This window comes from Ochotona princeps, chromosome 11 (assembly GCF_030435755.1).
Source record: "Ochotona princeps isolate mOchPri1 chromosome 11, mOchPri1.hap1, whole genome shotgun sequence".
Taxonomy (NCBI): Eukaryota; Metazoa; Chordata; class Mammalia; order Lagomorpha; family Ochotonidae; genus Ochotona; species Ochotona princeps.
The window spans coordinates 35205033-35228600 of record NC_080842.1 but is presented as its reverse complement, the minus strand read 5'-3'; the positions used below and the strand labels follow the sequence as shown (position 1 = coordinate 35228600).

The 23568-nt window shown below is 37.5% G+C and overlaps 1 protein-coding gene across 8 annotated transcripts in view; it reads right to left on the bottom strand.

Annotated features, from left to right (window-relative positions):
- Positions 1-23568, bottom strand: part of NEK1 (NIMA related kinase 1) — a 132462-nt gene that overhangs the window by 34790 nt on the left and 74104 nt on the right. For 5 of the 8 annotated variants that reach the window (XM_058670009.1, XM_058670002.1, XM_058670004.1 and 2 more), the window contains 4 exons: positions 22590-22655; positions 22287-22506; positions 11982-12134; positions 1408-1569 (listed from right to left, as the gene is read on the bottom strand). In XM_058670009.1, the coding sequence (XP_058525992.1) occupies positions 1408-1569; positions 11982-12134; positions 22287-22506; positions 22590-22655 (601 nt within the window). The remainder of the gene's footprint in view (positions 1-1407; positions 1570-11981; positions 12135-22286; positions 22507-22589; positions 22656-23568) is intronic. The other 3 variants (XM_058670007.1, XM_058670006.1, XM_058670003.1) reach the window with 2 other exon arrangements.

Below are 23568 nucleotides of genomic sequence, written 5' to 3'. Positions count from 1 at the left end.
AGTGTTTTGATCATAAGTGCAATTAAGAACAGATACAAAGGATCTAGGATAACTTCTTCCAGGCAGTAAATGATTCTCAAAGGAAGACAAGCCTTTGACACAAAGATTAAATTCAAGGCAGTAAACCGTGGCCCAAGGTAAAGGTAAAATCAAGGGTAAGACCAGAAGACCTTCTGTTACAGCACTGAAAGATTTAAAGGCATGCTTTGCATATCTATTTTGCCAAATGGATTTCTAAGAATTCTCTCTCACCATCCTCACAGGCAACAGAAGGTAGAGAAAGGCCTGCCCAAATAAACATGAATGGCTTTTGTCAAATGCAGTGAATGCATTCATACATTCATACACACCCCACACAGTTATTTGCTTGTGGAAACACCACCAGCTTGCACTGAAAAGCAAAGACAAAACTCAGCAGAGCACCACCCACCCTTGCAGGTACCACCGTTTGCTGCACAAAAAGCAGGCTGACAATACTTCTGGCTGGATTTCAGAAATTTTATGGACCAATGACTTTTATGGGCTTCCCTAGTTTCTTCCCTGTTTTTGAAAAGGGGTCTCTAGGCCTATTTCACCATCGTATACAAAGTATACGGGTAACGTATTTGTAATGTATTTTTACTCACTGATCTTTGGACAAAGAACACTTTCAAGAGTTGTCCCTGAGTAAAGCAACTGGCACACAAGCCTTCCTTTGATAACTTCACTCTAGACTCTGAACTAATGACATAACGCAGCGAGGCTTTCTGAAGGGTGTATACCTTTTATATGTAGGAGAAATACAAGTAATTTCTGCTCAACAGGTACACTATGGCAGATTAAGAAGTGCTGTAAATTCTTTAACTTTCTTCTCATTGAGTGGTGGGCGCTGGTCTTGTTCTCACTTGAATCAAGGCTGCCCTGTAGCTGCTTTGACTTAAGGGGTATGGGAGAAGTAATACGGTGACAGTTTTGAGACTGATTTCTCAGGGGAAAACTCTTACTTGAGCCCTGTGCCAATATAAGAAGCTGGACTATCCTGCTGTCAAGAGTGCACAGAATGGTCCCAAGACAGCACCAAGAGGCTGTGAGTTGAATTAGCTCCAACTCTTCCATACATACTGCAACACAGCAATGAAGCCATCCTGGACCCTTCAGACCAGCCTAGTTGATCAAAGTAACATTAGTCAACTCCTATCTTAATTTCTGATATGTAAGATTATGAAATACAATAAAAACAAAGTTTGAGGTGATATGTTAGGCAGGGATTTTTTTTTAAAAAAGGCGAGTTAATATTGAAACTAATTTGAGATGAATTCCTTACAAACATACACATATGTATTTATGATTTTGCTATTAAAGGCCAGTTCATAAGATTTTAAGGCACTATTGAACCAATTATGGCTCATTTTGATCCACAAAACACACCTTCTAAATTTTCTCTTGGCTGTAGGGAAGTCACACTAAACTTTGAACTTTCTGTCTCAAGAGTAGAACCAACAGCTGATGTATTTACTTCCTGTGAAATACACCGCATTTTTTCTTCTCCAATAACTGAATCTTTGCACTCATCCCCTTCAGGAGTAATCTCTGTAAATATGGAAAAATAAAAAAAATCATGCTAGCTCTTAATATGTCTTGAATTTCACTTTTAATGACATTCAGAGTAAATTTCAAAAACTGTATTCTTGCTATAGGTAATTGCTAATTATATAATATACTAGAAAATAATAAGTGATTAAGATATATAATGGCGAGATTTCATTTCAATAGGACATGATTTCTTGAACAGTTAACATGGTTTACATTTTTCCTTTTGACAAAATTAATATATAAATATCAGAAAAGTATTTTTTTTAATTATTAGCTATTGTTACTTATATTGCTCTGAAACTCTCTAAGCTTTTAATTGGTGCCAGGACTGAACAATAACCCTCAGAACAATTTGCCACAGTTTTCCACCTCCAGGTCATTTCATTCATTTATCAAAGAGTTCATCACAACCTAACTTCCACATAACTAATTAGAAGATATCTACAGTTATATTAGTATATTTTCCAAATCTAGGTCATTCAGTTCACTAATCTTTATCCTACTTCTGTCTTTTCTGTATAGTCAGTCTTGTATGGTTGTATCTTAGACATCTTGTTATTTATTGGAGTACCTCAATTTTCAGTGTTAAATTACCCCACCCTGTAATTTCTAACATCATAGATTTCAATTTATTTCGCCCTGAGGCAACTTGTACCTACAATGCACTGAGTTCCTGCCAGATCTTCTCTATCATCCACATTAAAATCCATAAAGTTCTTAGTTATTCTCTTGTATACATCCTCAACTCCCTGATTTACCTCATTCTATTCCCATGGTAAAATTCCAACAATGTACAAATTCTAGTTTCTATCTACTGTATTTGTACATTTGTGGTTGAAATGAATGGACAAAAACACTGCTTACTGAACTTAATTTCAATTCATTATCTCCAAAACCAAGTAGACCATATGTTCTGTTAACACTCGATTAACAAGAAATGTTCAGTCTTGTTTCTGCTAACTTTAGATTTAAAAGTTGTGTAAAGGTATTTGTGAGTTAAGAATACTGTATTTCTTGACAATAGAAAATAGATTTATGATGCATCAAGTGTTCTGAAATCATTCCTTTCATTGATCTTCAATTGTTCTTGCCATAATAAAATGACGGTGATAGAGGTGAAATCTGTTTTTGCTCAGTATTCTGCTAAAACACACTGCCTTTTAAAGTCAGAAATAAAAATAACAGACAGTATCATTACTATTGATTGAAGATTGTTTTATATGGTCAAAAAAGTGCAACAGGAATGGAGATTCTCAGAATATAGGATACAGAACTTTTTCTTATTGATGGTAACAGAACCTATACATAAATGTCCAGGAATAAAACTTCATAGATTTACTAAAATAATTCAATGAAGCATATTAATATAAAATTTTACACTTTTTATAGAGAGGCAGGTATGGGAAAAGAAGGGAAGATTAGGTATGTATGCTACACTCACAAAAAAAGAACCATTAAAATGGCAAAAACAGGATAATGGATTATAAAAAGAATAAAAACCATGAATGACAATTTACAAAGCAAGTCAAAATGTTAACAGAATTCAACACAAGAAATTCATCAACATTAGAAAACCAAAAATGAAACCTGTGAAATACACAGCTTATAACACTGGCAATAATTAATAATAGTAATGCCCTTACAATATACAAGTATCAATCAATGTAACTGGCCACATTAATAAAGGACAAATATCAAAGTATATCTCAACTGACTCAGAAAAGGGGTCTGTCATTCAATAACTGTATATAGTCAAACCAGAAAGCAATGGCTTATTCTAACAGAGTATTTTCAAAAAATTCTTACATTAATGTGTTTTTTTTTTTTTTATATCAGGAACATGATACTTCTGTCTTAAGTCCTATTCAAAAATTTTAGAGTCCTGACCACCACAGAACGGAAGGAAAAAAGCAAGAGGGATAAGAATTGGAAAAGAAGAAATAAGATTATCATTACTCACTGGTTACTCAATAAATCACTGAACCTATGTATAAATGATTAAAATTAATAAACTTCATTAAAGTTGCTGAATACAAAGTCAACAGACAAAAATTAATTACATCCAGCTTTATAAATCAGCCACAGCTACTAAATGAAATATATAAAGTAACAAATAAAAAAAATCTACTTAAATTAAAAAATCTCTATGGAGACAGCTATAGCCTATTATTGAGAGAAATAAAAATCTACATAAATGGAAGGATATACATATTCATGCATCAAAACTGTCAATATTGTAAAACTCAGTTGTCCTCTTACTTACAGATTCAAAATACTCCTTGTCAAATGTAACAGAAATTAGTATGTTCATAGGTGGAAATATAGAGAGAAGTCCTTATCCATGCAGTTCAGGGATGGACTCACAACAAAATGACTGATGGTCTCCTACATTGTTGGGAGACACCTAGGTGGCAGCATGATGGACTTGTGAAAATTCATGAAAAACACCCACTGTAAGACTGGAGGGGAGAACAGAAGGAAGGGAAGGGAACTTGGAGAAGGGTAGGGGAGACCCCAATGCCTATTAAGCTGTATTATAAAACAAAAAAAGTTATCTTGATATATCCATCCTAAAATTTATATGGAATTTACAAAGTACTAAGACTAGCTAGATTACTCTTGATGAACAAGATAAGAAGGGAGTATCTATGAATTTTAAGATTAAAAACGGAAATAATTAAGATTAGTATGATACTGGCACAATTATGAACAGAGTTCAATGGAATATAGATCCCAGAAACACATATAGAGATACTTGATCTGCAACACAAATAACATTGCAGAGTAACAGGGAAATGATGTTTTTTAATAAATGTTATAAGGTGGGGTCAACATGATGGTACAGCAAGCTAATCTTCTGCCTTGCTGGGCCAGCATCCCAAACGAGCACAGGCTGGCATCCCAGTTGCTCCACTTCTGATCTAGTTCTCTGCTTACGACCTGAGAAAGCAGCAGAGGATGGCCCAAGTCTTTGGGATACTGCACCCATGTGGGAGACCTAGAAGAAGTTCCTGGATCCTGACTTCGGATCAGCTCAGCTCTGGCCGTTAAGACCATTTGAGAAACGAACCAGTGAATAGAAGATCTCTCTCTCTCTTCTCTCTGCAAACTTTGATTTCCAAAGAAAAAATATTTAAAAAATTAAATGTTCAGGGCGAGCCAGCCCCAAAAGGTCAGATACCATATGTTTGCTCTAATATAATATGATGTCAAATCTAGAGATATCATATGTGAGTCTTACTCCATGTTAATCAAAGGTACTTCATACTTACTTGTACCTAATGTAACCAGAACTTGTGATGTAACCCATTAACTATCCACAAAAGGTGGATTGTTTATAACCACCTGAGATAGACAGTGTCCACATATAACTGTTATTGGTATGGCCCATAAACAACGAAGGCCTAATCCTCACTGTACCTATATTAGGGCCCCAGGATTCAAGAATTAACCTACAACAAAAAGTTATTCTCCTATATGGGAGAATAACTTGATATATCTACATGGCTGGGGAATAAAGGGGAGGGGAGGGAATTTTAGGGAAGGGAAGAACCCACAGCCAACTAAATTGTATCAAAAAATAATAAAATTATTTTAAAAAAATTACATGCTCAGGGTGAACCGGATATTAAATTTGAAAAAAAATTTCCATTATATCATATTTAAAGATCTGTGTGAAGTAAACTGAGGCTTAAATGTGAAAGGAAAATAAGATTTTTAGAAGTCAACCTGGAGAATAATATCATGATGACTTAAGATTTTAAATAAATGCAAAAATTTCTAATTATAAAGAACAAATAAACTGCTTGAAAATAAAATTAACCTCACAGAATGTCACTCAACAAAATGAGAAGCTGGCTTCAGCCTTTAGCCCTAGAAGTTACAGCCATCTGCAGAGTGATTCAGCAAATGATCTTTTTCTCTTTCTGTAAGTCTTTCAAATAGATAAATACATCTTAAAAAAAAAAAAAAACTTCCAAATGCTGTACTGTCTGCCACTGTCTGTACCCGTGGTTTTGGGATACTGGGATAGTGATGGACTTGTGACTGCTTATGAGGAATTATGCTATTATAATAGTATGGAGAAAATCAGTTGGGTGGAGGAAATTTGGGAAAGGGGTAGGGGAAATGCCAGAACCTATGGAATTGCATCATAAAATTAAAAATAAAATAGAGGAAAAAAATTTCAATTAAAAAGAAAAAGAATAAATAAAGCCACCAACAATCGAGAAAAAGCCAAAACCAAAACAAAAAACCTTTCAAAGAGAAAACTCCGGATTCACATGGTGTCAAAGGTGAATTCTTTCAAATAGTTAAGGAAAAAGTATTCCAGAAAATGGGAATTCTTTCTAACCTATTTTCATTCCAAGGCAGCAAAATTTTGATGGTAATGTCGTAAGTACCATATGAAGCAGGAAAATTACAGTCAGACATCTCTTATTAATTGTTTTCCATGATCATAGACAGGGATGACTGACACTCTCCAGACATATACAATAATAAATCTACTAAAAAGAAAGCAGAATGAAGCAACAGTGTGCCTGACAGAGCTCAGGTCAAGAGAATCCCAACACAGCCTAAAGGTACGCACTAGAGAACATTATGGACAGATCAGTTTAAAAAAAAAAAACAAACCAGCTTTACAGTAGGTGTTTGTCACAGAGGTTAACATTGCTTGAGGAGCCTGCATCGCATCAGAGTGCCTGGGTTTGATCCCACCTGCGCTACCAATTTCAGCTTCTTCCTAAAGTGCACCCTGGGTGATAGCAGGCCATGGCTCAAATACTTGGGTTCCAGACACCCATGTGGGAGACCAGGCTTAAGTTGTGAACTCCTGGTGGTGACTTGGCCCAGCCCCCATTACCGATTTGCAATTAAAATGAGATACCATTAGACATCAATTAAAATGACTCAAATCCAAAACACTGATACACTAAATGCTGGAGAGGATGCAGAATAACAGGAACTCTCAGTTCACTGCAGGTGGAAATATAAAAGGGTACAGTCAACTCTGAAAGAGTTCGCTGGTTTCTTTCATAGTGAATATATTATTTCTGTATAATAAAAAATTGTGTCCCTCTGTTTTTATTCAAATGACCTGAGATCTTATGTTCACACAAAAAAATCTGTATGTGGATATTTCTTTTATTTTTTTAAATTTTAAAAAAGATTTATTTATTTTTATTGCAAAGTCAGATATACAGAGAGGAGGAAAGAGAGGAAGATCTTCCATCCACTGATTCACTCCCCAAGGGCCATAAAGATCAGAGCTAAGCCGATCCGAAGCCAGGAGCCAGGAGCCTCTTCCGGGTCTCCCAAGCAGGTGCAGAATCCCAAAGCTTTGGGCTGTCCTCGACTGCTTTCCCAGGCCACAAGCAGGGAGCTGGATGGGAAGCGGGGCTGCCAGGATTAGAATCGGAGCCCATATGGTATCCAGGTGCGTTCAAAGTGAGGACTTTAGCCACCAGGCTACTGCGCCAGGCCCAGTATTTCTTTTATTAAAAAAAATACTTATTTTATTTGAAAGACAGATTTACAGAGAGAAGAGACAGAAAGAAAAGGTCTTCCATCCACTGGTTCAATTCCCAGATGGCCACAACGGCCAGAGTCAAGCAGATCTGAAGCCAAGAGCTTGTTCTAGGTTTCCCACAGGGGTCCAAAGGCCCAAGGACTTGGGCCATTTTCCATTGCTTTCCCTAAGCAGAGAGCTATATCAGAAGTGAACGCAGCTGGAACACATACTGGTGCCCATACAGGATGCTGGCATCACAGGGTGCAGGATTAATCTGCTGAGCCACCATGCTAGTCCATGTACATGGATATTTCTACAACCTATATTCACAACTGCAAAACACAGAAACAACCAAGATTTCCTTTGGTAGTAGAATGGATAATAAACTGTGAAGTACATACTCAATTATTTGCCTTTCTTGCTAAAAGAAATAAACTATGAAGACATACAACAACATTACAACATTCCAGAAAAAGCACAGCCTAGAAATACTACAATGACCCAGGGTTACCAGGGATTTGTGGGCAAAAGAGGGAGGGTTGGGCAGAAAAAAAGGCATTGGGTGATTTTAGTTAAGTAAAATGTTGTGCTTGATCCCATAATGGAGAGTACATGGCACTACACATTATCTTTGCAAGGGTGAACTGTAATGTGAACACTGGCTGCTGGTGAGAATGGTGTGCCAAGGCTGGTTCACCGACTCTAACAAATGTGCAACTATGTTGTTGGACGCTGAATGTGGAAGGAAGGAGTACTTGGCAAATCTCTGTACTTTCCATTCAATTTGGTTATGAACTTACAACAATTCTGAAAAGAAGTCAGCTTTTAAAGAGGACACACCACGTACTAGAAAAATATACCAGTAACAAAATACATTTCAAGAAATCCTTGGATATTAAGGAAAAAGATCCTGTAAGTATCCAAGCAGAAAGATTAAGTCACTTTAAAGTGAAAGAAAATGAACTATCATGAAAATTTCTGACAGGTACGCTTTATGCCAGAATACTATGGAGTCATATTAAGGCACTCAGGAAAAAAAATGCAAAGGGTTTTGCACTCAGCCAATTTGACCTTTAACAACAAGTCTTAATATAAACTATTATGAACAAGAAAAACCTCTGGGTGTCGTGCTCAAATACATTGCTTCTAAAGAAATCCTACAAAAAGAGCTTCAAGCAACCAAACTGACTAAAGAGACATTAACATAGGATTGAAAAACTAAGAGTACACTACTGTTCATGTCTCATTTAGCACACAAAACCACCTCTGATGCTAGCGTTTCAACTGTACACATGGAGAAACTGAAAAAGTCAGAGGAACGTCATCATGGTTGCTGAGCAAGTACCAGTGCCTGAACTGGAACCTAACTCATTCCATTTCCAGAACAAAGCTGCTCCCACATACGTACTAACTACATCTTCATGTCTTCTGCATATTCTAGAATTATGTAGTATTTTGAATTTCATTCTCTCTATCTATGGAACCTTAAAAAATAACATAAAAACAGAGCACTTAGATTATTGCAAAATCGTTTGCTCTCTCTTTGGCTTTGCCCAACCCAAGAAATTGTTAATGATTTATCAAGTAAAACCTCCTCACTGGTAACCACAGAGTATCTCACACATATCTCACAAAGACTTTGTCATGTGATTTCCATGATACAAATAACTGTAATTCCTTTGTCTTAAAATGCAACATGATGCATTTTTTCTCCTACATAAATATTAACAAGTAAAACAGAATAGATGATAAGTCTAGGAAGACTTTGTGGCCTAGTCAAGATAAAGTGAACTACTAAAAAAAATTCTCTAATATCTTTTAACTCTGCATTCTTTTCACTCTTGACCCTTTCATGCAACATTATCATTTTTTCTTCTTTCTGTGAGAGAACTGTTTTTCACTTTGTAGCTTTACTATGTGATACATAATAATGTAAGCAGATATGTATTCCATGAACAGTTGACAAAATAAATATACAAAGGAAAAATTATACAATAAATTATTTCTCATTTGCAACTTCATACAGATTGATTAAAAATATGGAAAATGGGAGTCTTTATAAATGTATTTTATTGTGGCTTTCTTTTTCTTAATGTGTTAAAAGATTTATTTATTTTTACTGGAAAGTCAGATTTACAGAGAGAAGGAGAGACAAAGAGAAAGATCAACCCGCTGGCTCACTCTCCAGGAGGTCACAATTGTCGAAGATGAGCATCTCTGAAGCCAGGAGCCAGGAGCCAGGAGCTTCTTCTGGGTCTCTCATGTGGGTACAGGGTCCCAAGGCTTTGGGCCACCCTCTACTGCTTTCCCAAGCCACAAGTGGGGAGCTAGATGGGAAGTGGAGCAGCCGGATTATGAACTGGTGCCCGTATGGGATCCCAGTGCACATAAGGCAAGGACTTTAGCTGCTTTGCTACTGCCCTAGGTCTAAGAGTCTTTCTTTTACACAGAACAAGTATTTATTTTTTCATTCTTTTTTGAAGGCAAAAAGAGAGCAAGCATTTGCTTCCACTGGTTCAATCTACAATGTCCGCAATAGCCTGGGTAGCTGGAGCTGGGAACTAAATACATGGGGGAGACAGGAACCCCATAAAACTTGAACTGCTGCTGCCTCTCAGGGTCCAACATCAGCAGGAAGCTGGTGGCACTAGCTGGAACTGGGTTTCAGGCCAAGGCACTCCAAAATGGACACCTGAGTCTAACTGGTGTCTGAACTGTTAGATCAAACTCCAAATGCTACATATTATATTAACCAAAATTCCATATAACTAAGCAATAAAAATTTTACATAAAAGGAATAAGAATCTGATATTTCTAAAGTAATGCTTCCTATGAACATAAGTATATTGAATTTTCATTCTACAAAATAATCTACAACTATTTTTTATTAATCAAAAGAATTCTTACAATTAATGGCATTTGTTTCCTAAAAAAATTCCATGACATTTTAAAAATAAACTCAGACTAAAGAGTAAAAATATTAAATTACCAATATTTTAGGTTTTGATTAGTGTATGGCATACAAATAGATGAATTTCTTGGTACGAGTATAAACAAATTAACTATAAATATGTAAACTGTGTTTTTACCCCTTCCAAACAAATGGATAAATAAATTTTTTACTTAAATTGTTTTTCCTACAAGATTAAGTAAAGTAAAAGAAAGATAAATGGTCAAGAGATTCACCCTTAATAAGGACCTAGCAATCTACTTTCACCACTTTTGTAACACGCACTTAGGTCTGTGTCACAGGCTACCATTCCTCACATCTGGCTAATTCCACTGTGTATCACATCAGCAGTCTCGCCTCTCACATTATTTTCCTATTAGATGCAGGTATTCAGATCCTAATCTTTAAGGAAAGAGAAAAAGAGCAACTGATGTAGAGAGAAAGAGCACACAACTGACACAAAAAGGAATTCATGCATAGACGTAACTGAAAATGAAGAAAACCAGTTCAATTTCCTCATCAGTTGAACATGCTGTTAAATCTGAAAATGCCTATTTCATACATGAACATTTTAATTTAAGCACAGCTGTGATAGCAAAACTCAACAAAACTACAGATATCTTTTAGTCAGTCTATGGAGGCACTGTTCTGTCTGTTCTTCATGAACAGTATTCTGACTTATCCTTCCCTCGACTCACATACTTCTTTTTTTTTTTCGTCTTTTTTAGATTCTGTCTAAGACATGTCAGGTCAAAACTCAGGACCACTACTAGGACAACAGCACCAGAATATATAATTCTTCTTCACCTAATAAGGACTGAAAAAAAAAAAATCAACTGATCTTCAAAACACTTTAAGTCTGGGGCGAACACCATAGCATAGCAGGATTAACCTCGGCCCACAATGACGGCATTCCATTTGGGTCCCCGTCTGAGATGTAGCTGTTCTCTTCTGAGCCAGCTCCCTGCAGCTGGGAAGGCAGCAGAAGACAGTGCAAGTGGATGGCCCTACACCTGCGTGGGAGACTGGAAGAAGCTCCTGACTTCTGGCTTTAGGCTGGCCCGGTCCCAGCCACGGCAGCCATTAGAGGAGTGAACCAGCAAATCAAAGATCTCTCTCTCTCCTCCTCTCTGCCTTTAAAAATAAAAAATAAAAATTTCAAATATATAATATTTAGGTGTATTTAAGTATATTTTTACTTTTTAAAATTTGAATGGCAAAGAAGTAAGAGACAGATGTGAGGGAAGAAAGAGAAAGAGAGAGAGGAAGACAGGAGGGAAGAAAGAGAGAGATGAGAAAGAGAACTGTCCATTTAGTAATTTGCTAATCCACAGTAGCTGAGATTTGGCCAGGCCAAAGCCAGGAGCTCAGGATTCAATCTGGGACTTCTACTTGGGTGACAGGAACTCAAGTACTTCTGCCCTAGCTGTTGCCTCTCAGCATACACGCTAGCAGGAAGATGGAATCAGGTTAAAGCTGGGACCCAAACTCAAGCATCACTGTATGGGATACATGCATTCCAAGCAGCATCTTAATCATCGCACAACATAGCAATAATCTATTATAAACAATTAAAATGAAAAACTCGTATAAAGCATAATTCAACTGAAATAATAATGTTATTTAATTTTAAAAAAAAGCATTTATTTGTTTGAATGACATATTTATAGTGACAGAAAAAGAGATCATCCATGCATTGGTTTAATCTGCAAGTTGTACCAGCCACGGCTGGTCCACACCAAAGTTGAGAGCAAAGAATTGCACATCGGTCTCCTACACTGGTGGCAGGGATCCAGGCACATTAGCAGGGAGCTTGAACAGAAGTAAAATAGCTGATCTTTGAACCAATAATCATATTAAAAGCTTGCCTGGAGACAGCAGCTTAAAACACGGCACCACAATTCTTGCCCCTAACATTACCTCTAATGTGGAAAAAGAAATGCTTACCATCTCTAACAATGGAGTTCTCCAATAGTTCTGTCTGAGGCTGCAATTCAGCTTCTCCAAGTATCTTTAGAACAGAATCAGTTGGGCTTTTCCCCCAGACTTTCCTTGGAGATCCATTAGGATCTAATTTAATAACCTCTCCCACTGTATGTTCTGAAACCAAGAAAATACAAAGAAATAGTTCTCAGTAGTAGGAAATAATAAGAGCACTTCACTGTATGGAAGAGTTTGCATTCTTTATCCAAATGAGTGTTTCATAAGAAAAAAAAAGGGACTATATGACAGACAACATATATAAAACAAACATTTAGATGAATGTTTATCAGGGTTAAGTTGCTGAGGAACTTGAGTTCTAAGTTCTAAGAAAATCTGTCTTATTTTGTCCGATATATCATAAGGAGGTCAGTGATACTCTTGCAAATAAAATTTGGAAAGTCATTTTAATAAAATTTAGTGAAGCAAAGAGTAACAAATTACCAGCTGCTGTTTGAGTTGTTAGGATAATCAGGAATAGTCCATAAAGCATATAGATACTGAGCAGTTACACAATGAATACAATTTCATGTATTATCAAATATCAAGTTATAGACACTGAATAAGCAAAAAGATAATGATAATGTTGTAGACCAGTTGTTCCATGAAATAAGTATATGCAAATTTGGATAACCAAAATGATTATCAACAGGGAACTAATTTTGAAAAACATGTAAAACAGAATATACTCAAGTAAAACAAACTTGATGAAATTGATAGCAAAAGATATTATAATCAAATTCACCATGGCAATGAGGAAAAAAAATTGAAAACAGCTAGTGAAAAATAGTCAAATCACAAAGAAAGGAACAGATCTATGAATAAAAATGTGGAAGACTTCCCATCACAAGTAATGTAAATTAGAAGACAGCACAACAATGTCATTAAAATAGTAATGAAAAGTCAATTCAGAATTCTGTATTCAGTAAATTCTGTATGCAAGCAAAAGATGATGAGATAAAAACTGTTAGCGACTTACAGAAGTTGAAAAACTTCATCACCAGCAGGCCTGTACTACAAGAAATCTTACAGGGGATATGACGAGCAAAATAAAAATACTAATAAATAAAACATAGTCTACACACACACACACACAATACAGAGCACCGGAAATGTTAACTACATGAATAGATAAAGAAAAAGAACATTTCTTTTATTATTTAAACCCTCTTAAAGATAAATGGCTTGAAACATTACGGGATTTGTGGCATGGCTAGAAAAAAGAAAAACAAAATCCCAGATCAATAGCACAAATGCTAGAAGGGAAAAGCCTAAGTAGTCATACATTGTTGTAACATTCTTATACTACAAGTGAAGCATACATAATAAATCATTGGAAATTGGATGTGATAAATATAAATATATCCACACACATAATTAACTCCAAAGCAAAAACTGAAATAACAGAATAGTAAGTTTTAGCTAATAAGCCAACAACAGGGATAAAACAGAATCACAGAAAGACTCAACTAACTCCCCCACAATGAAGAACAGGAGGGAAAGGAAAGAAAGGATGGGACAAATAAAACAAATAAAAATTATATATTTAAATAAAACCAAATCAATAATCATTAAACGCAAATGGTCAAAAATTACCATGTAAACAATTTTAATAGTAGTTTTAAAAAGCGAACCCAAAACATGCTTCTTTCAAGAAACCACATGGGGGAGGAGTTTACACAATCACTAAGATGCTGTTTGGAACACCCAGGTCTCACATCAGAATTCATGGATTTGAATTCTAGCTGTAATACTTCCAATTTCAACTTCCTGCTAATGTGCACCCCAGGAAGTATGGTGATGACTCAAGTATGTGGGTACCTGCAACCATATGGGAGACCAAGACTGAGTTTCTGGAACCTGGCTTCAGCTGGGCCCAGCTCTGGTATTTAGAGAGCAAATCAGTTCATGGGATCCCTTTGTTTTTCTCTCTGTTGCTCTTATATTCAAATATATATAATGAACAAATAGAATTTTAAGAATTAAATATATAGGTACATAAAGAATGAGAGGGGAATATAAGTATAAAAATATATTGCATAACATGGGTCTGGATGGTAGCCTAGTGGTTGAGGTTCTAGCCCTGCACAAGCCAGGATCCCATATGGGCTCCAGTTCATACCCCAGCAGGCCCCACTTTCCATCCAGCTCCCTGCTTGTAGCCTGGGAAAGCAGCTGAGGATGGCCCAAAGCCTTGGGAGACCTGGAAGAAGCTTGTGGCTCCTGGCTCCTGGCTTCAGATCAGCTCAGCTCTGGTCATTGCAATCACTTAGGGAGTGAATCAATGGATGGAAGATCTTCCTCTTTGTCTCTCCTCCTCTATATATACCTAACTTTCCAATATAAAAAAAATAAATCTTTAAAAAGATACCTCACACTCATGGTGAAAAAAAATCAACAAAGTAAATACTAAACACATTTTTAAAAAGGAGCAAACTATAATTACAACAAAGATGAATTCTGAAAGTCATTATGATGAGAGAATAAAACTAGATACAAAACAGTACAAACAGTTAGAATCTGCTTACACGTTCCATAACAGGGCAAATCAATCTAAAATAGAAAAAAATTAACAAAAAGCTGCCTATGGGAGCCTAGGAGCAAATGATGTATGCATCATTTGCAAATTGGACATACAAGAAAAAAAACCTTTTGACAAAAAAGTGAACTTCAATTAATGCTGGTATGTTGTGAAGTACTTAGGGAAATGTGTAGCAATGTTCAAAGGTTACTCTGAGCTTCATCAAAACAATAAGATATATACAAGGGTACATAGCTACCTACATGTGTCATAACAAGTAAACTAAAGAGCCCAGCATGGTAGCCTAATGGCTAAAGAAATTCACCTTGTATGCACCAGGATCCTACAAAAGTTTGTGTCCTAGCAAGTTTGTGTCCTAGCTGCTCTACTTCCTATTCAGCTCCCTGCTTGTGGCCTGGGAAAGTAGTCAAGGACAGCCCAAGACCTTGGTGCCAAAGCTCTGGGACCCTGCACCCGCGTGGGAGACCTGGAAGAAGTTCCTGGCTCCTGGATTCAGATCAGCTCAGCTTCGGCCACTGTGGCCACTTGGGGAGTGAATCGAAGGACATAAGATCTTCCTCTCTGTTTCGCCTCCTCTCTGCATTTCTGCCTTTTCAATAAAAATAAATAAATAAGTTTTCTTTTAAAAAAAAGCATACTAAAATGTTATTGGTAGAATTTAAATAGAAGTTATAAAGTATTCACTGTGAAATTATTTCAGTTTTGCCATATGTTTTAAAATTTTCATAAGATGCTGGGAAAAGTTAGTTACACAAATGTAAAAAAGAATACAGGAATTTTTCACGTAGTGCTTTAAAAAGAACTATAGGAAACATTTATAAGGAAATCAGCACTATGAGAAAATTATCTATAACCATGTGCTTATAGCAGCTCAATTCACAATAACTAAGATATGAAAGCAACTCAGATGCGCATCAACTGATGGCTAGATAAAGAAAATGCAGCATACATATATACATATACATACATATGTAATGCACTATGGAATGCTACTCAGACATCAAAGAATGAGACCTTGGTTTTTACAATACAAAGGATACAACTGCAACTCATTACGTTTAGTGAAATCTTGTCTTGTGCAACTAAATGGATTCAACTGGAAATCATGATACTTAATCAAATAAATCAGTTCCAAAAAGACAAACATGCTTTCTGTGATAACTAATATACAGAGTATAAACAGAATTTAACTGGGGGTAGCTGGTTCTTGTGCCAACCACTCCACTTCTGATCCAGTTCCTTGTTAACGTTCCTGGGGAAGCAGCAGAGGGCAGCCAAATCTTTGGGCCCCGGTGTTCTGGATGAAACTCCTGGCTCCAGGCTTTGGACAGGCCAATCTCTGATACCAGTCATTTAGGGAATGAATCAGTAGGTGAAAGATCTCTCTATCTGTCACTGCTTCTCTCTCTCTCTCTGTAAATCTGACTTTCAAATAAAAACAAGTAAACAAAAAAAGGTAATCAGTGTGAGCAAGATTAATGCATTGGGATTTAATTATTTTTACAGCCTTAATTCACATTCCTGAGGAATAGTAAGATTTTCTTTTCTATCTTTTTCTTCTAACTTGCTATGTGTTGATATTTTTCTCTTGAAGTGTTAATCTTATAACTATAAAGTGAAATACAACTCTGCCCTTGTAAAATTAGGGAAGAATAAAAGGTCGAGTCAGGGAAGGAGAGGTGATAGCATGTGATGTGTTGCTACACTTCTAAACCTGTAAGGCAGAAAATATGAAATCTATTCACTTTACATAAATAAATAGAAAATATATGTATCAGTAAAAATAAGGTCCAGAAAAGTACAATATAACTTCATACATAGTATAAATAAGAGAAAATATATACCTTTTTTGAACTGTACTTTTCAATATATATACATACAAGGGAATTTCAAAACATATTGTGGAAAATGGAATTAAAAATTAATTTTGCCATAAAAATATTTTGAAATCCAGGTAAATCTTTCTTATAATACAAATTTTCCATGAATTTTTATAAAGTACTCTTTCTAACCTTCCAGTAACTTAGTTAAGGTCTTCAGAACTTTAAAACATTTTTTTCTAAGAAGCATTTGGGTTACCTGCATCGGTGCCTGTAGCCAGGCCATGTAGTTGCCTTGGGGGAAAGGAACTCCTACTGGCCTTCAAGATGCCCTGCCTGGAGACTTTTCAAACCCAGCACAATTATGTACAGCTGAGCAGACTGGCTCCCTGTGGGAGGGAAGCTCAGCGGGCCTCCAGAAACATCCCATCGTGGTGGTTAGGTTTTTTGACCTGCAGGGGTGCTTCTAGCCGGGATCTGTGCTTTCCCCAAGAAGTTCCTGGGCAACAGAGGTGCTGGGTGAAGACCCTTGGGTTGCCCGGAAGTGCACCTACAGTTAGAAAGTCTTGATTTACAGGAGGATGATGGGATTGCACAGGTGTTGGTGAGAGATGACCTTTGGTTTTATGCCCAGATTAGGAATTACAGCTGAGGGACTTCCATAGACAAGTCCACGACATGTGTATATAAGCAGGGGACTGACACCAAATTGGTGTGGAGGGAAGAACAAGAGTGAGAGAAGTGGGCCTGAGAGTAAAATCTGTGGGAGAAATGTGGGCTCATCCCTGTGGAACTGCAATCTGCTGGCTTGTCAAAGAACTGTGCATGGGAACAGGCCTTTCTGGGGAACAAAGGTGGTGCCCCAGCTGGGATGGGGTTCCCAGTGGTGAGGACGACAGTAGGACTGGGGGCAGCAGGTACGACTGTATATGGCTACACACTGCACTGGCACTGGTGTGCATAGGAATTGTGAAGTGACAGATTGGGCTAACTCCAGCCCCCACTGGTACTTGTGAGAGCCAGGGTGGGTGTAGAACAGGGGAGACTAGGTCTTGACTCCCACTGAACCACATGAAACCTGTGTCTGGGCATGGATCAGGTATTGCTGGACTGCAACATCCAACAGCAAGAACCAGAATGGGTGTGGCTGGTTGAGCAAGACCACTCCTCTTGCTAGGACAGGAAGAGGACAAAGTTAACTTGGGCCAGGACCCACTCGCGTGCATGACAACTGCCACTGGGCAGAGAGTCAATGAAGGAGCTTTGGAAACTCCTTCTTTGGGATGTAGCCGCTGCAGATGAGCACAAGAAGCAAGGCAAGGAGCAGCCCAGACCACACGAGAACACAGAACCCGCCAGCATACAAATGGGTCAGGTCTGGGGATAGACCAGTCTGGGCCAGCACATAACACCCACTGGCAGATCTGATAACCAGGACAGGGGGCAGGAGGAGCCAAATCAAGCCACAACACCAGCCAGTTCACATTAGGGCCAGGACAGCAATCAGGCTGGGCTGGGACAGGCTGTAGTACCCACCAACAGGAGCTGGAAGAGAAGAAAGGATAGAGTAGGCCAGACTGTGCAGTAAGATTGCAGAGGCTGAAGTGTGGAGAGTCACGCAAGCCTGAGCCCAGTAGGGGCAGGGTTCATGAATCACAGGGATGGGGGATCTGATAGGGTTCAGGTAGCTTGGCTCAAGTCTTGGAGCCCAATTGCATGGTGGGTGCCAGGTTTGTGAGCCCTGGGGACAAGGGAACTGATGGGGTCTGGGTCAGTTGGCCCAGATTCTGGGGCCTGCCTACTAGGTGAGTGCTGGGTTTGTAAGCCCAAGAAGAGCGGTATCCAGTGATGCTTGGGTTGCCTGACCTGGGTACTTGGACTCACCTGAAAGAACATGTCCTACTTAATGAAAAAGGTGGAGCAGCGGACACAGGCCCTGTTGTAAAAAGAGAATATGGCAGCTCATTTGGTGCCATAGCAGAACAAGAACAGGACAAACTGGACAATCACCCCAAACAATGACAGCAAAAAAACAATCTCGGCAAATGGAGCCAATGGACATTGGGAAGATGACACCATCCTCAGATATGTGAAATGGCCACTTGGACAGAACCCTCAGAATATGTACACATTGAGTGACTAGGTTGATATTCGGTGGGAGTTCCTCATCCCTAGGTACTGGGACATGTGGAAAGTCATGAGTGGTTTCCCTTTTTTCTCTGCCCTTCTTTCAGGAACAACAACAAGAAGTAGCAAATTTGGAAGCAATGAGTTCACCCAATTTTCCCTAAACTTTGGTCCTCCCTACCCTAATCAAACATGTAATCATTATTTTAAAAATAAAATTTAAAAAAAAAGCAACAGCATTTGGGGTTAGGGACAGAACAGAGATCATCTGCTTGTTCATTTTCCAAATGTCTACAGAAACCAGGGGCTACAGCCAGGAGGCAGATATTCAATGCTTTCCACATGGGTAGCAGGAATCCGATTTCCTGAGCTTTCACTAGCGTCTGAGTGTGTACTTGTGGGAAGTTGATATCAGTAATTAGAGCCAAGAAAACAATCTAAGTGTTTTGATGTGGCACATGTGCATCTTAATTGCTAAAATAAATGTCTACTCCTACATCAATAACTTTTGTCTTGATCCATATAATAGTGCATAAAAACTGGTTTTAATAACTTCCAATTCTAAGATGTCATGGAGTAGCCATAGTTATCATGGTTATACTAGTCCCTAACCAACCAAGTGAAAACACAAGTTTCAACAAACTGATGACAGGTGACAAAATAATATGTGTATCTGAGAAAGAAAGAAAAAAAAAATGAGATGATCCCTATGGCTGTCTAGAGTTTCCAGACTGCAAATAATGTATCCAGATAGAGTCCATCAGACTGCCTTAGTTCAGAAGCCACAAATGGGATTCTTGGAAGACCAAAGCAAGAGAATTCCAGGAATTTACAGAAAGTAGCACTACTGTGACAGAACAAATGTGTGACAAAACTACCCAAGGAAAGAACTGAACCAAAAAGATACAGGGGACACAAGACATGTAGTAGTGCCTATTTCTGTTGGCTAGACTGGAAGCCTCATAATTCTTAGTGAATCAATTGAGTACTGAACAAGGTAGTATTTCTCTGGTGAAGAATAAGCAAAATAATAGCACTAGACTAAACATGTCTCTGATTTCACTGCACAGAAATTAAAAACAAGTCATGTATGGATTAAACTGAGTCCAAGACATTAATTGCATTTCAGAACAAATTTTCAGGGTAATTACAGAAACACAAAAATACAAGAGTACTTCAAAAAGTTCTTGGAAAACACACAACACACACACACACACACACACAAGGCATGGATTGCAAGTACTTGCACCAAAAAATTAATTTACCTCTTAATTCCATTTTCTATGAGCTTTATGAAGTATTCTCTTATCTCATACCTGACAAGTTAAAACTCCAAACATTTGGCACTTAATCAAAAGAGTCAAAGGTCTCGACCCATAGCAGAGAAAAAGCAATCAATAAGTGGGTTCAGGATTGAGGCAGATGTTAAAATTAACAGGCAAGGACATTAATACAGTGTTTATAATTGCATTCTACATAATCAAAAAAGTAGACAAAGATTTAAAAAAAACAAAATTCAAGGGATAAGAAGTATAATATCAAAATTAAAAATATATTAGATATGATCAATTAGCTATTTCATAAAGAGTGTTATCGATTTGATAAAGACAGAGATATAGAAACCATCCAGAATTCAGCAGACAAAAAAATTTTTTAAAAAATTTATACAGTATCACTGACGTACGGCACAAATATTAAAGCTCTTAAAGGAGAAGATGTAAAAGGCACAAAAAAAAACCCTGAAGAAATGATTGCTGCAGAATTTCCAAATTTGACAAAAATTATAAACTCACAGATCCAAGAAACTCAATGAATTCCAAAGCAAATAAAAATGAAAGTAGAACACGATGTCAATTTTAAGGGAAAAAAAGTCATATGAAAAGGACTCTCATTCTATTGAACTGTCAGTCTACTGAAAATTTTCTTACACTTCCATTCATTTATTGCAATTATCAGCTTCCAAATAATAATAAAAAACAATTCTTATTGAAATTATACGCTGGTAGTTTCAGTACACACACACACACGGAAAAAAAAACAGAAGCAAAAACCAAATTAGGGCCCGACAGGATGGCCTAGTGGCTAAGGTCCTCGCCTTGAACACCCAGGGACCATATGGGCTCCAGTTCTAAGCCTGGCAGCTCCACTTCCCATCCAGCTCCCTGCTTGTGGCCTGGGAAAGCAGTCGAGGACAGCCCAAAGCCTTGGGACCCTGCACCCACGTGGGAGACCCGGGAGGAAGTTCCTGGCTCCCGGCTTCAGATCGGCGCAGCACTGGCCATTGTGGTCACTTGGGGAGTGAATCATCGTACGGAAGATATTCCTCTCTGTCTCTCCTCCTCTCTGTATATCTGACTTTGTAATAAAAATAAATAAATCTTTTAAAAAAACAAATTATTTACAAGATTATACAGTTTAAGAAAAAATTTTGTACAAAAAAATACTTTTAAAAGCAAACAGCAACTACACTGTTGAAAAAGAAATTCAAAGTACATCAAACCAGTGGTGAAATATTCAGCATTTCCCAGTCATGACTGTGCAATAAGACTCCCAGTGCCAGGTAGCAGATGGTAAACTAGCGAGCTCTAGAAAAAGCTTTGTTCTGGCCTAAAGAACAGGGAAAGGAATTCCTGACCCATGAACAACAACAAAAATCCCTCAGTACTTTTCTTTCCTTTATTATCTCTTTTCTTACACATCCTCTGGAACTGAGAAAACCAAAATAATAAAGGAGACAAAACTGAGGAGGGGAAACTTCCTTTCTGTTTTACACAGATGCAGTATTATAAGGATGGCGCCAAGTCCTGGAACTATGTTTCTCTAAAGTCTGGCCACACAGCCCTCAGAACATTAGCATAAACAAATGAAGACAACCTCAGCTTTCTGGCCACATGACTGAGGAGTTTCAGGAAACCAGACAACATCATGTCATACTAAACCCAATAAAATACAATAAAGTGACTTCATAAAGCTGCTTATTATTATCTGAGATTATCCTCCATATGGACAAGCATGGATCTGATATTTTTCAGCATATAAAAGCTAGAAAACCAAACCAACAGACTGCCACTGGGGTTCTTATAGTCTAATCAAGGAGTGGTGTTCATGTTGGTGTCCAACAGTACTGACAAGGCTTTGAAAAATATTACTAGAACTATGAACTATAGAAGGTGTACAGGAATTTATGGCTAACCCAAACTAGGTTGACCGCATGCTAAAGCAAAAACATTAACATTCTCAATATAATTATAAAATCTAGATACTCAAAAATGTCAGGAATACAATTAGAAATTACTAAACCCTGTCAAGAAGCAGTCAAGAGCCAGAGCTGAGCTGATCTAAAGCCAGTAACCAAGAACTTCTTCTAGGTCTCTCATGCAGGTGCGGGGTCCCACGGCTTTTTTGGGCCATCCTCTACTGCTCCCCAGGCCACAAGCATGGAGCTGGATGAAAGGTGGATCAGTCAGGATACTAACTGGCACCCATATGGGATCCTGGCACACACGCAAGGTGAGGATTTAGCCACTGAGCCATTGTGCCAGGACATTCTTTTACACTATTAACTTTTATACCAAAAAGACTTGCTATTAACAGAGCTAAATAGTTTTTTCCAGTCTCCACTTTTCACTAGGGGAGAGAGGTACTTCTAGTCGCCCAGAGGAAAATATATTAAATTGTCCCAGCCTCTCTCAAGCATTCTAAAGAGTTGATCCTTTCAGAGTGACCACTTTCCAAGTTCTTGGGTATGTCACACCACATAGATACTAACATATTTCCACATACTTTCAGTTGCAGAGAAGGATGAATCCAGTGTTGACTCATCCAAAGGAATCACAAGTTGACCTCCTACTTCCCACTTTTTGCGATCAGATGAAATCGGCTTTTCTTTTTCATGCTCTTCATGAGGAAGTATATCAGAAGTAACAGAGTGATGCTGCATTCCTTTTTCATCTTCTTGAGCTTTAAGATTTTCATTTAATCTTCGTAATATTTCTCTCTTACTCTGAAATAATTACAATGGGATAGTTTAATACAAGTAATATTAAGTAAAATGATTGGCAGAGAAATTTTGATAATTGTGCTTACTGAAATAGCACTGTTGGTCTTCTGCATTTCTTCTGTGGTTTCCTTTATATCAATTAAACTTCTGTCCTTTAAAAACACATATTTACACAGTAAAAATTATTGCTACTTTAAAAGTCACCTTAAATAATCTGGTATTTTTGTTACTTATTTTTCATTGAATTGCTCCTTTATAAACTTTAATTCCCATAAAATGTTTACACCAAAGTCCTTCACTATCACCAATGCTAAGCATTTAAATATTCTCAAATAACAGACTTAATATGGTAAAAGGGTCAATTCTCAATTATTTGTCCTATTTTGGATTACTGCTGAAGTATTTCATTATATCCTCTTTCTTTTTGGCACCTGAATATTAAAAAAAAACTTTTTTAAAAAAAATTGAAAGATAGGGAGAGAGGGACATGAGAGCAAAGCTAATGGGGAAAGAAAGATATTGGGATTGCCCATCCACTAGTTCACTCCCCAAATGCCAGCAACAGTCAAGGTTCGACCAAGACAAAGTCACATGCTAGAAGCTCAATCGTGGGTCTCCCACCCGGACAGCAGAGATTTCAGGACTTCAGCAGAAGTAGGACTTGATCTGCATTCCAATACAGGAATGGAACATATCAGCTAAATAAACCACAAGCTTCATGCTCATTCATCCCTGGCACATGATTTTTGGCAATTTCAAGTCAACAGTTGAAATACAGAGAAAATTAATTCATAATCTCCCTTAATTAGTGTAAGGGAAAGTTTTGATGGATAAAGTAATTCAAGATAGGCTGCATCAGTTGGAAACTATCATAACGTTTCATGTATGTTTATTCTTGTTAAGTCATACTTCTAAACATAATTGAGAACTGGCTTTCTTAGGAAAAGAATAGCAAGAACGAGTTCTGAGTCATTTGTACTACAAATAATATAAAATTTGCCTGCTGATTAGTATAATCAAAATAATTTAGACCACCTTGAATTTTAAAATACATTTAGAAATTAA